The 12,198-nt window shown below is 43.6% G+C and overlaps 1 protein-coding gene across 14 annotated transcripts in view; it reads right to left on the bottom strand.

Moving 5' to 3' along the window:
• auts2a (activator of transcription and developmental regulator AUTS2 a) overlaps positions 1 to 12,198 on the bottom strand; it is a 351,111-nt gene that overhangs the window by 223,025 nt on the left and 115,888 nt on the right. The window contains exon 1 of one of the 14 annotated variants that reach the window (XM_085288158.1): positions 6,800 to 7,174. The exons of 12 other annotated variants lie outside the window; for them this stretch is intronic. In XM_085288158.1, coding sequence (XP_085144284.1) covers positions 6,800 to 6,847 — 48 coding nt within the window. In that variant the 5' untranslated portion in view covers positions 6,848 to 7,174. Of the gene's footprint in view, positions 1 to 6,799; positions 7,175 to 12,198 lie in introns of those variants that run through there. One more of the 14 variants, XM_085288157.1, reaches the window with a different exon arrangement.

Below are 12,198 nucleotides of genomic sequence, written 5' to 3'. Positions count from 1 at the left end.
CCGATGGTTAGAGACAAATGCAATCGCATGGCAGGATGCTGTAAACGGACCAAACTTCAGTCAGGAGAACAACTGAGATAATCCATCCACAATACGAGGTTAGTCATTAATATACTGCAACAACATGGGAATTTCGCTTAATGCGCCTTATAATCTGGTGCACCTTATGGTCTGAAAAATGCGGTACACAAAGGTTCTTCACAAAGTTTTAGTCTTACCTGTCACATTGACAGCACACATTTCATCACATAAAGAAAAGCAGTTATTCCACCTGCGTAACTACTGTGAATCCCTGGTGGCCCTCTTCAAAGAGGCTACACTTGTTCCATTGGCAGATTTTTTCACTTATTTCAAGCAAAAATATCTTGTATTAACTGAAAAAATCTGCCAATGAAACAAGCGAAAGTTCTCCAGTTTCAAGATGCACTGTCTAAAAACAAGTTCCTATATGTTACTGAAGCGTTACAGCTGCAGCTGAATCTGCCTCATTTTAAGTGCAATTAGATATTTTGACTAGAAATAAGACAAATATACTTGGTACGACTTTGAGTTTTTGCAGTGTACCCCCCACCCCGTTATTTGTCATGTGTTGCTATGGTGTGTGAACATTCATATGTTTGAAGTAGGGCTGCCACGATTAGTCGACTAGTCACGATTACGTCGACTATCAAAATCGTCGACGACTAATTTAATAGTCGACGCGTCGTTTGAAGCTTTGTAAGATCCCAAAAGACGCAGGAATAAGTAGCAGGATTTAAGAGTGTAATAACGGACTGAAACAGAAGATGGCAGCACTGCATGTACAAGGATGCCAGCTGCCGTTAAACCCCGAAGAAGAAGTAGCTCTGTCCCAGAATTCATAGCGCGGCCCTGCTCAGTTTCCAACAATGGCGGCAGCTAGTTAGTTTTACTATTACTCTTGTTATTCTTTATGGGTCACAAAATAAACATTTAACATATTTTCAGGCGAGAATGTAGCTGTGTAAACCTCAAATATCTGCTCAGTTTATCAAGACACCACATATTTTCAAAAGCGCTCCGACGTTTTCGGAGACGTCTGTTACCCACTAGCTCGATAGCTAGCCGGGGGCTAGGCTAACTAGAGCCATGAGAACACCGGACTCCCGGCAAATCGTTTTCAAACCCACCGCCGTCTTTCACTACTCAGGTTAAACATGATATATGAGTCACTTAGATAACTTAAAAATGTTATTGTTTGGCTTTTTTTGTATTTTATTTGTTCCTGAGTAAATCGGTTTGGCTGAGATTAAAGTTATAGTTTTTACACAGCTGAATAAACGTCAAGCAGACAGCTGATTATCAGAAGTGTGAGATGCTCGAGAATTTACTCCGGTGTCCTGTTATATTTTAGATAGCAAGGAGTTTATTAAACTTCACCGAAACAATCTGCAAATTTCATTCAAATTTAATAAACTATCATCTTGTCTTTATTTATTTTTAGTTAGCACAGACCTTAAACACTTAAAGCTGTAAGCTAATGCTAGTTATATAAGAGCAGATGCTGCTGGTGCAATAAGCTGTACGTTTTATGTCCAATGGATGATGATCTGATTAGTCAACTAATCGCAAAAATAATCGGTGACTAGTCGACTATCAAAATAATCGTTTGTGGCAGCCCTAGTTTGAAGACCCTTCTAATAAGTACAGTACACAAATGCATACCAAAGTCTGCACCAGCCACAGCATGCAGATATGCGTAATGTAGAAGAACCTGCTTTTTTTGTTTTTCACCCTTCAGGTTATGTGTAAGAGATGGAGATAAAAGGCGACAAGCAAAAGCATACAGCCCGTGTGGGTAAAAGTTGTCTTTCCACTTGGCTAGGCATCCAGTCATTCGCTCCATCCATCTGTCAGCTATGTCCCTAGTGGCTACACTGAGGGCTCACGCTCTCTCTCCGGCCTGCAATTGTTCAGTGATCCAGACACTGGTCAGCCGCTCCCCGTCTCCATTCTGTTTTCCGCTGAGGAGGCTAGAGACCAGAGACACAGAGGCAGGCCCTGCCTTGTTACAGCCCACTCACCATGTTTACATCCAGCAAATTAACACAAACATGGCAGGGAGATATGAGATCCTGCCCGAGGCCTGAACCCAGCAGCGACTGCCATCGACACACAAAGGCAAACTGCTCCCGTGGCTTCACCATTCACTGGCAGCTCCGCGGCCCGGTCTTTCAGACACGTGGCCGAGACTTTGACTATGTGTCACTGAATGCCTCCAAACATTAAAACCATCGTTTTTCAAACAGTCACAGTTTTTTCAGCTCTGGCTTTTCATGACAGAAGGTAGGCAGAACAGTCATCTTCATGACCCCATCTTCTTCTGCCACACATTTCAGTCGTAGTTTAGGGTTTTTCGCTCATAGCAATGCAGGCCCTGCAAAAATCACTTAGCTCTTTGCGAACAAACAGATCTAATAGAGTGAAAATCTGACTAGTCGAGCTACTTTACTCCCTCTAAGCTTCTGTTGTCTCCTCTGTGGCGGAGGCTTTTTGTTTGACAGATGTTTACAGGGGCTGGGCGTTGTTTCCTTGCTGTGTGCTGCCTGGGAAAACATCTGGAGTTTGCAGGGATTTACCAGTAATCCCTTTGGCAAGCTCTGGAGTGCTTTCTTAGAATTTCAATATGTCTGTAAACGTAAGAAAGGATTTCACGGCGAAAAAAGAAAAAAGAAGGTCCCGCTTTGCAGCAAGTGCTGCCGAGGTCGAAAGTTCTGTAAGCTTCTTAGTGCTCCAGCTTTTAAGCATAAATAAATTAAACCGGCTTGACTAAAACGCCTCCAATAAACTCTCATTAAAGTCCTATAAGCGTGGATGGATAGACAGAGGGATACAACTTTGATGGTGTTCAGCTCATTCATTATTTGATGAAAAGGAAACAGCTTTGGCTACGCTGGAGAAATCCTCAAAAACGGTAAATAAGATGTAAACTAAAAACCTGGGAGCAAAGGAGCAAACGTCTCCCAGAAGTCTTCAGGACAAGGATTATGTGCCCCAATCACCAGGGTTCACGCGGACGTATAGCATTTGTCTTCATCCTTCTCTCCGAGTTTGTTTGAAATGCACGAAACCACCCAAGAGGGACTTCCACACCATTTATCTCTCATATCTCATAACACACTGTGGCATCACCAGAGCCTGCAATTAGCCGTCCTTAATGTTAACCCACACCCACTCTGTCGTTTTCACATTCATTATAGTCATTATAGTCACCCCCAGCATTCACAACCCAAGCCTAGCATACAGGCTCAGTAAATACAGAGTCAACAGTCCCACAGCCCCTCACTCTACAGGGGGAACAGAGCAGTCTGCTCGGGGCTCACACTCTAATGTTGAAGTAAATCTCCGTCACCATTTATCCTATACAAGAGTCTTCATCATATTTGAAGTCTTCCCATGTGACTTGTATAAAGTTAAAATCTTCAGCGTATTATTTCTGTTGTCTTTAAATACTTTAAATAAGTCTGACAGGCTGCAGATACACAGAAACTGACTGAGGTTTAGCAGCTCCGCACCACGTTACGGAGCAACAAAGGCTCAGCTTGTATTTACCAAAAGAGCCTGCGTATAAATAAGCAAATGCGACGAAAGCCACAATTTGTTTCAAGGTTTGAATGTAATAACAGGATCCCTGAGTGTGTCATTTTGCAGAAAACATTGTGTGAACGGCAAAATTGGATACGAGATATACTTCATAGATAAATATTGTGATGTGTGCCGGACATTATTTGTATAAAAACCCAAGAAACTATTGGGCACGTCACCATACTGTACTTCTGCAGTATGAATAAAAGCCTCTTACAGTAAATGGTTAACAGGTGCCAGCCGCAGAAGCAGCCAACCATCTGCCAAATGTATACTCAGGAGCAGATACTTTCCAAAGCACTGAGAAATTGATGTTAGTAACTTATCTCTTTGTGATCAGTGTTGAAAAGTAAATATATTTGTTCAAGTATTCATTTCTCAGCTGGCAGTCTTTACATTCAAGCTTGTTCCAAAGAACATCACACAATGCTAATTCTGCTTTTCGGTGCCAGTTATATTGTCAAACACAAACGGATGTATCGCAAATTTAGCATGTTCTGACTGAGAGATTTCTGAAAGAATTCAAACGTACAGCTCTGTTATCACTTCCAACATAAATGAAGACAGGAAACTAAACAGCAGTGACGTTTGTAGGGTTACTGAAGTTGGGCTAGCTGGTATATAATGATGTGCTACGTGATCGCTAGCGACACAGCTATGTTAGCATAATATAAACACAGTGAAGCTGGAGGATGAACGCTAACTTTTTTTTCCACTCAAAGTTAACATGAAGGTTCCCGATGGTTAGAGACAAATGCAATCGCATGGCAGGATGCTGTAAACGCACCAAACTTCAGTCAGGAGAACAACTGAGATAATCCATCCACAATGCGAGGTTAGTCATTAATATACTGCAACAACATGGGAATAGAGCCGCTGCAGAGGATTCAGCATTAATGAATCAATGGTACAGAAGTGGAGGAAGCAAGAAGAATGAGTTGAGGAAAGTTCGACTTATCTGACTATTTTGTTTCGCTTAATGCGCCTTTTAATCCGGTGCGCCTTATGTATGAAAAATATGGCACATTTTGATAGTTCTGTACTATAATTTAAGTGTCTCTGGGTGCAGCCATCCAGCTATGGGAGAGGCTGTAGTTAACACACTAATCACAGGGGGTGTGTGTAATTGAATTAGTCCAGTGGGAGTAAGGTCACTGTTTGCCCTCTGTAGGTCTGCAGCCCCACAGTCGGCCCACTGGGGGTCCTGGCAAAGACAGACAGAGCACAATTTCAGTGTTGTGCTCTCTTTCCACTCTGAGGAATGCAACTGACCTCCCACCTCTCACCAGTCGTTACCTACACCTATCTCACTTAAGGCATGAGCCCACACACGGGGGCAGCAATTACCCTTCCCCCAGACTTTGAGGACCCGCACGTTCTTGATCTAGAAGCTACAGCACTCTGTGCCCTTCTCACTCTTTTTCTTCAGAGAACAAAAGAGGTGGGTGGTGGGGGACAGGCACTCAGTCAAACATGGCAGCGCTTGTTTAAGGTCAGCTCCCATTCACATGCTGCTGAAAGCACGCCTGTCAATCACACATAACCACACAGAGGCTGCTGCTTCTGAAGCAAGACAGCTGGGAGCAGGAAAAGCAGGCGACTGCATAAGCCTTGCCTCCGCCAACGCACATTCAGCTTACCCTCGTAAGCACTGACACACATCCTGTTGTGCACACTTTCTTTTAGCTACAGACAAGAAGGAAAATAGTGGAATCCAGGAAGGATGATACTGAAAACACACTACAGGAGGAGGACACTACACTTTTACACTCTGCCACTGGCTGTTTGCATGGTTGCCTTAACCAGCATCCACTGTTACACTGACACTGTTAACCTGACACTCCCCAGCTGTTCCACTTATCTCTAATGTCACTTTGCAGGTTTTATATAACACAATAAAACACATTGGAGGCGCATTAGAGCGTTTTCCAAACTTGTGCATCTCGTTTTTAGAAGCAGACGCTTTGAAATATTAGATCTCTGCATCATAGTGAAGCAGTCTCCTCTTTTTCATTAAGTTTGTTTAAACACACACCATGAAATATTAGACAGGCTGCAAAAACAGATTTCGGTTAGAAAAGATCAAACCAGAGCAGCCATCTTCCTACTTCCACACCCCGAGACTGCTCAAGTACAAAATGGCAGACCAGATGGAAACGGAGCACCTCGGGCACCAACAGATGCTCCCACGAGGCCACTTGGCACACACTCACTTATCCGCTATAATAGCCCTGATTATAGCAAAGACAGTGTAACACATGCACTGTTATTTCATATATTTAATGTGCCGAATGCTTTAGCCTACCAAGAGTAAACCAAAGTAAACTGAGCCATGCGTGACCGTTTTTCTGTAACCGGATAGCTCGGATGATCCTACAGGGCAGACACCTGATGCTAGGTGGAGAACACGATCGGCATAAGGGGTCAATACAAAAAGCCGTTGGTCACGAGACAAAAAGAGACGAGGCAGGAACTTAGCAGGAGGACAGCTGACTGGCTAGATGGTCGCTGGTGGCTGTCGTCTGGCTGATAGATGGCCTCGCTGCCTAAATGACTGGTTAACTGACTGAAGGCAGTTGTAACTGTAGCTATTCATTAGTAGAGCAGCGAGCAGTTAGCGAAAGTGCTAATGGCTGGCCCAAAGCTTGGCTTTCACAGCCTAATGTCAGGCTCACACAGAACAGTCTATCAGACTCATCACATTACACAGGCTACAGGACCAGATGATGACATCACTAAAGGTGCGCTACCTCACAAGAAAAGGTCTGCCCTCATGGAAACATAACAGCCATCGAGCAGGCGTTACATTAAATCACAAGTATGGATCTGCTTCACGTTACATTTACACAAATTATTCAGAGCAAGGACTTTGAACATAATGTGAAAGCAGAGAGCGAAGAATGAGGCAGATATATGAAATACCTAAATAAATCTGTTTGCTCGGCTTGTTTTTAGAGCTCGGAGCACAAATGGAGACTTTTAGAAAACTGAACTCATCCTTTTATTGTGGCAAACACTCGAACAACAAGTAGAAAGTGTTCTCACTTAAGTGCAGTGCTCCCATAAAAACGCAATATTATCATGCAGATGGCATTAGAAACTGTGTGTTTGCACAGTTACACTGAGAACTCACGTATTTAACCTCCACTTTAACACAGGCCTGCAGCCCCGAGGTAAAACCTGCATGTGGACGTACCTTCTCATTGTACTTGAACTTGACATAGAACCAGCTGGACTTGATCATCGTTGTCTCTTCTGCTCCTGACTGATTCAGTGCGTGAGGAATGACTGATGATCAGCGTGCAGCCTAATGACACGGACGTTTCTGCTCCTTTATCCCGTTGGTCTTTGTGCTGCTCCTTTCTCTCACTTCAAGCCCCGGAGCCAGCTCCCGTTTGCTTCACTCCTTCGTCTTCGTGCCGCGGCGTGCCGTGTGTCTCATGTCGGGTTTGGAAGGCTGACAGAGGAGCTCCTCAGATGGGCTTCAGCTGTGTTCAGTGGTGGCAGATGCCAGCAGAGGCGCAGCAGAGAGATGTTTTACTTCTAAGTGGGCTAACTCTACACGCTGCAGCACCAACCTCCCGCACTTCCCTCTCCCTCTTTCCTTTCTTTCTTCCTGCCTATCATATGTGCTCACTTTCTCTGCCTCACTTACTCTTTTTATGTTTCCCCTTTCTCGAGCCCTGTGCTCACTCAAATCACCTTCTCCGTGCTTCCCATTGCTCTTTTTTATGCACCGGTAAACTCTTTCATTCCGACCTCATTTAACCCCCTTCTGTATCTATTTCAATCTTACGTTTCTCTGCCCTCTGTAAACCAACACTGTCTGCTTTATTATTTCTACAGAAATCAGCCCGATGCTAGTCTGACTCCAAAGGTTCAGAGCTCCCCTGGGCCAAATGCACTCTGACAGCTGAACAAATGCACCCCCTAAATGCTACGTCAAATGTATTTATGCTGAGATCAGATTGGGCAAAACTCCCTCTGCATGAGCGCTTCAAATATTTACAAGGATTGTAGCAAAGATTGCCGTTAGCGGCTTATCTAGTATTCCTGTTTCACCAAATTCCAACTACTGGGACATTCCATGTATTCCGGTACTGATTTGATTTCCATGAATTCTTCTTCTGTGCTTCCTGATTCAACTTTACATGATATAAAATATCTCTCTAAGGTGGTTAGCATTGCTGTCTTGCAGCAAACAGGGTTGCGAGTTTGAATCCACCATCTGGCTGTGTGTCGTTTGCATGTTCTCCCTGTGTTTGTGTGGGTTCTCTCCGGGTACTCGTGCAGTTAGCGGGGTTAGGGGTTTAACTGGTGATCCTAAAGTGCCCGAGAGTGTGAATGGTTGTCTGTCTCTTTCTGTGCCCTGCCTGCATCGTACAGCCTGGATAGGTCGCCAGTCTGTCACAGAGAGACAACCTGTCCTGGTTGTGGTTGGATCTCTCGTCCATCCATTCATATATTTAATTTTGAAATTAAACCAGCAGTTAATACTGCATCATGCAGACACAAAGCAAACTCAGCTTTCACTTGAAGTTATGTAGTTCAGTTTTAGCCTCAACTTGAGACTGGGAACGGGCCACCCAGTCAATGTTTACATTCTGCCACTCCCGCTGGCGCACAGGGCCCATATCCCATCCACACAGTGCTGCTGCTGTGTATATAATCATGTCACTTTTGACGATGGTTTGAAACTACAATGGGCTCCTGTATCCCACAGGGTTTATCCAAATTTGGCAGCTCCCGAGGTAAACTGAGGCAACCCCTGTCATGGGACAGCAGTGGGTTATAAACAAAAGTAATCAGACGCAGGAGTGCCACTGCGTCAGCATCCATGGAAACATAATCTCCCTTTGTTCAAGGTTTGTGCCAGCATGGGGGGGGCAGCATCTAATGCCATCGTGGGACATCACGGAGGACGGACCGACTCTTTCACACGTCATGCTTACAACAGTGAAGCAGGAACAGATTGGTAAAAGATCGATATAGTCAATACAGCGGTTCTACTCTGTGCTTACTACACAAAGGGGCGTAAAGAAGGGTCCATGCTGATCGTAGATACAGAACACAGAGCCGTATTTCCCTGCATCTGTCTGTGGATAGGTTATTGAGCACTAAGACGAGGACTGCTCGCTGAAAATGAGACATTTGCATATCTTTAAACAGCTGACATTTAGGAGACAGCATCTCTGCATGTGTGCAGGCACAGTTGGCCTGCAAACAAACAAAGCAGGTAATGTCACTGATTTTTCCTGCATGACAAATTTGATACACGACTACAGAAGAGAAACCATCATTTAACATGAACCTATCAAATTAACTAACAGCTAATTTGTCCTTTTTTTATTAGCCACTGAGGATGTCTGCACTATTAAGCAATGAAAGTGGGACACTACGACTACAGTTTGTCCTGCAGTGATAGTCGTACAGTAACATTTATGTCTATTTTATATAAACTTGTATTTCAACACAGTGCTGTCACAGTTTTGCCATCATTTACTGATTTTTTTAACCCCTTCCTCTGCATTTTTAGGTCAGCAGTGACGTACGGAGGGCTTGTCTTCAGCAGTCGGTCTAATCTTTAATCTTTAATAATTGGAGGTGAGCTTCCCTCCCTCCAAGACATCTACAGGAAGCGGTGCCTGAGGAAAGCGGGGAGGACCATCAAGGACTCCAGTCACCCCAGCCATAAACTGTTCAGACTGCTTCCATCAGGAAGGAGGTTCTGCAGCATCCGGTCCCGTACCAGCAGACTGAGAGACAGCTTCTTCCATCAGGCCATCAGACTGCTGAACACTTCATAGACACCTCAGCTTCACTACTGGAACTTCAACATTATGCACTCCACACTGTATATAAATGCCACTTGTTTTGCACATATTCAACTCTGTATATTTTATATATTTTATTATTATTATTATTATTATTTTATTTTTTTACTATTTAATTTGTAAAAATGTGTATACACACACACACACACACACACACACACACGTAGGAAAATATTTAGTATACACATCCAGAAATGCATACACTATTATATATTGTACATATATTTATTAGTTTCAGGTTGGCCATTCTTGTATTTTGCTCGTTTGTGTTGTTGTGTTTGCACATCTCTGTTGCTTGTGGGGCTCGCACACAAGAATTTCACTCGCATGTGCTGTGCCAGTGTGCCTGCACATGTGATGTGACAATAAAAAGTGATTTGATTTGTGATTTGTAATTAGAAGAAAAACAAACAGCAGGTTTCCTTGACTCAGGGCTGCTGGGGCTGAGCGCGTGTGGGCTGCTGTATATCATTTGCTTCAGTCCTGTTCTTCCTCCTTACTCTTCTTTCTCTCTTGTCTTATCACTTTCCACTCTCCTCATGCCACCCATGGGGAGCCTGTAGTGCTGTAATGCTAAGTGACAGCCTGCCTGCCTGCTCACTTCCCACACACATGCCTACGCTTGGCCATGTCCCCCACGGCCATCGCTGCGCCCAGATAACAGAGTTTCAAAAGCTCGGAGGGATGAAATCCAAAAAAACAAAAAAGAGTTTAGGGTATCGTTTCAGCGACTGGTGTGCGTTTAGGCACAACACGGAGCTGAACAGAGCTGGAAAGGTGCAGTCAGTGGCTTGCTGATAATATTTTGAGGACTGTGCACAATTGCATTACAAGGTTATCTTGAGATCTCTTTGGATCTCAAATTACACAGTTATATAGCGTGCAAAGACATATCAAAACAATTAAGTTCAGGGGCAACAGAACAGGCCAACATGAGGTCAATGAGCATTGTTTCTGCATGGCTTTACCAGCATCAGGAGGGAGGAGGAGGCTGAAATGCGCCAGTTTTTCTACAAATATCTCAAATATCAATATGTCTAAAAAGGAGTCTCTTCTTTTTCAACACAAACTGGGAAGAAGCTTTAGCAGGCTGTAGAGGCTCTGGAGCTGCCCATCTGCACAGACTCGAGCGTGACGCTGTGTTTTTAGCGTGGACATCTTTGTCATAATCGCTTGTCAACGTCCGTCCTAGTGTACGACACACGAGAGCACGTACAGTGGACCTGACACTTTTTGTTTATGTGCTAGCTTGCTCTCTCCTCCGGCTGCAGCAGCCCAGATGTTCAACCCCATGAGCTACAACGCTTCAGCTCTGCTCCGATTTTCCATTAAACCTGCTAGCATGAAAAAGAGTGAGCACGCCATCCTGCAAAACACTTCCTCCTTAGAGTTTGCTTTAATCTTTTAAACTCAGAAGCAGCTCTGTGCTACAACATAGTTCTCTTACATAATCAAATATAAGGTTAAAAAAAATTAATGGAGACAAATGAGAGACACTTTTTTAATGAAACTCACCTGTGGGAACTGTTAGTGAAGGAGGGAAGGCTTTACAACAAACGACACCCCCACTCCTCTACAACACTGCTGCAATGGGCCGGCACGGCACAGTGCATGTTTCCTCGCTTCCTCTCCGCAGGCCATATTGGCCAGCAACACAAAGGCCATTTCCTGCTCTCCACACAGATATTACAGTTGAAGCTAAGTCTCTCTGATGGCCAGATAATACAGGTCTGAGTCCCGTCTAGGCCACAGCCAGGAAATCACGTTAGCCTGCCCCCCTCTGCCTTCTACTGCTGGGGATTATAGCACCAGGCTGCCTTGGCACAAATTACTTTTGCTGTAATGCAGTGAGGAAGCTTGTATTAAGGTCCATGAGGTGCAGCAATAACTTGTTTGTTCCTTTGGGAGAGCTGACCACTGACCACTAGTTTAGCTTTATTACTGTAAAAAAGTATGCAGTGAGACTTACAAGGAAATAATTCATGTAGGGGAAAAAGCTCTAAACCGGTCAATCAAACGAGCATTAATGTGATGAAGGAGGAATCTGTATTTAATGCTAATCTAGCTAACCAATTTTTGGGGCAGGAAATAACTTCAAACTGGTCAAAGCTAGCAACTGTTACATAATGCTCTGAGCTGAATGCTAAAACTAGCATGCTAACATGAGCTGAATGTTAAAACTAGCATGCTAACATGTTAATGGGCAACTACAGCATTTACTAATTATAAACAAAGCACAACTACGGCTTTTGGACACAGAAGTCCTTCTACTGATTTAGTTATACAAAAAATGCATCAAATACACAGACATGAAGATGCCTTTAAATACCTCGATGAATCCTCATAAACTGAGATTTTACTAAAAACTTTGTGTCAAAATGGATAGAATTGATTTTCTGGGATGGCATTAGATGGAAGGTGGAGTGATACACTCATGTAACAGTGAAGTATTTCTCTCAGAAGTCAATCCGGTCTTTAAGTCTGATGTTATTAGCAGTGTCTGGGTCCAAACTCCGCTTCAGGTCCCAAAGTCAAGCGATCACTGCAGCATCACTGAGAGTTACAAACTGTCTAAATTCTTTCATCTTTAATAAAATCATCAGTGTTGCTGCTTTACCAGGTGTAACAATTAAGTTTAACATCCAGGCATCCATGAAAACAGAATTTATTAAATTTAACAGAGTTAGAAGTTAGCAGGAAGTTAGCTCGCTAGCTTCCACCTAAACATGATATAGCATGTTCTGACTGAGAGGTTTCTGAA

This window comes from Mchenga conophoros, linkage group LG10 (assembly GCF_057382185.1).
Source record: "Mchenga conophoros isolate Kocher_MC1m ecotype Shallow Benthic linkage group LG10, M_conophoros_male_GT1.1, whole genome shotgun sequence".
Taxonomy (NCBI): domain Eukaryota; kingdom Metazoa; phylum Chordata; class Actinopteri; order Cichliformes; family Cichlidae; genus Mchenga; species Mchenga conophoros.
This window is presented reverse-complemented; position numbering and strand designations above follow the sequence as displayed.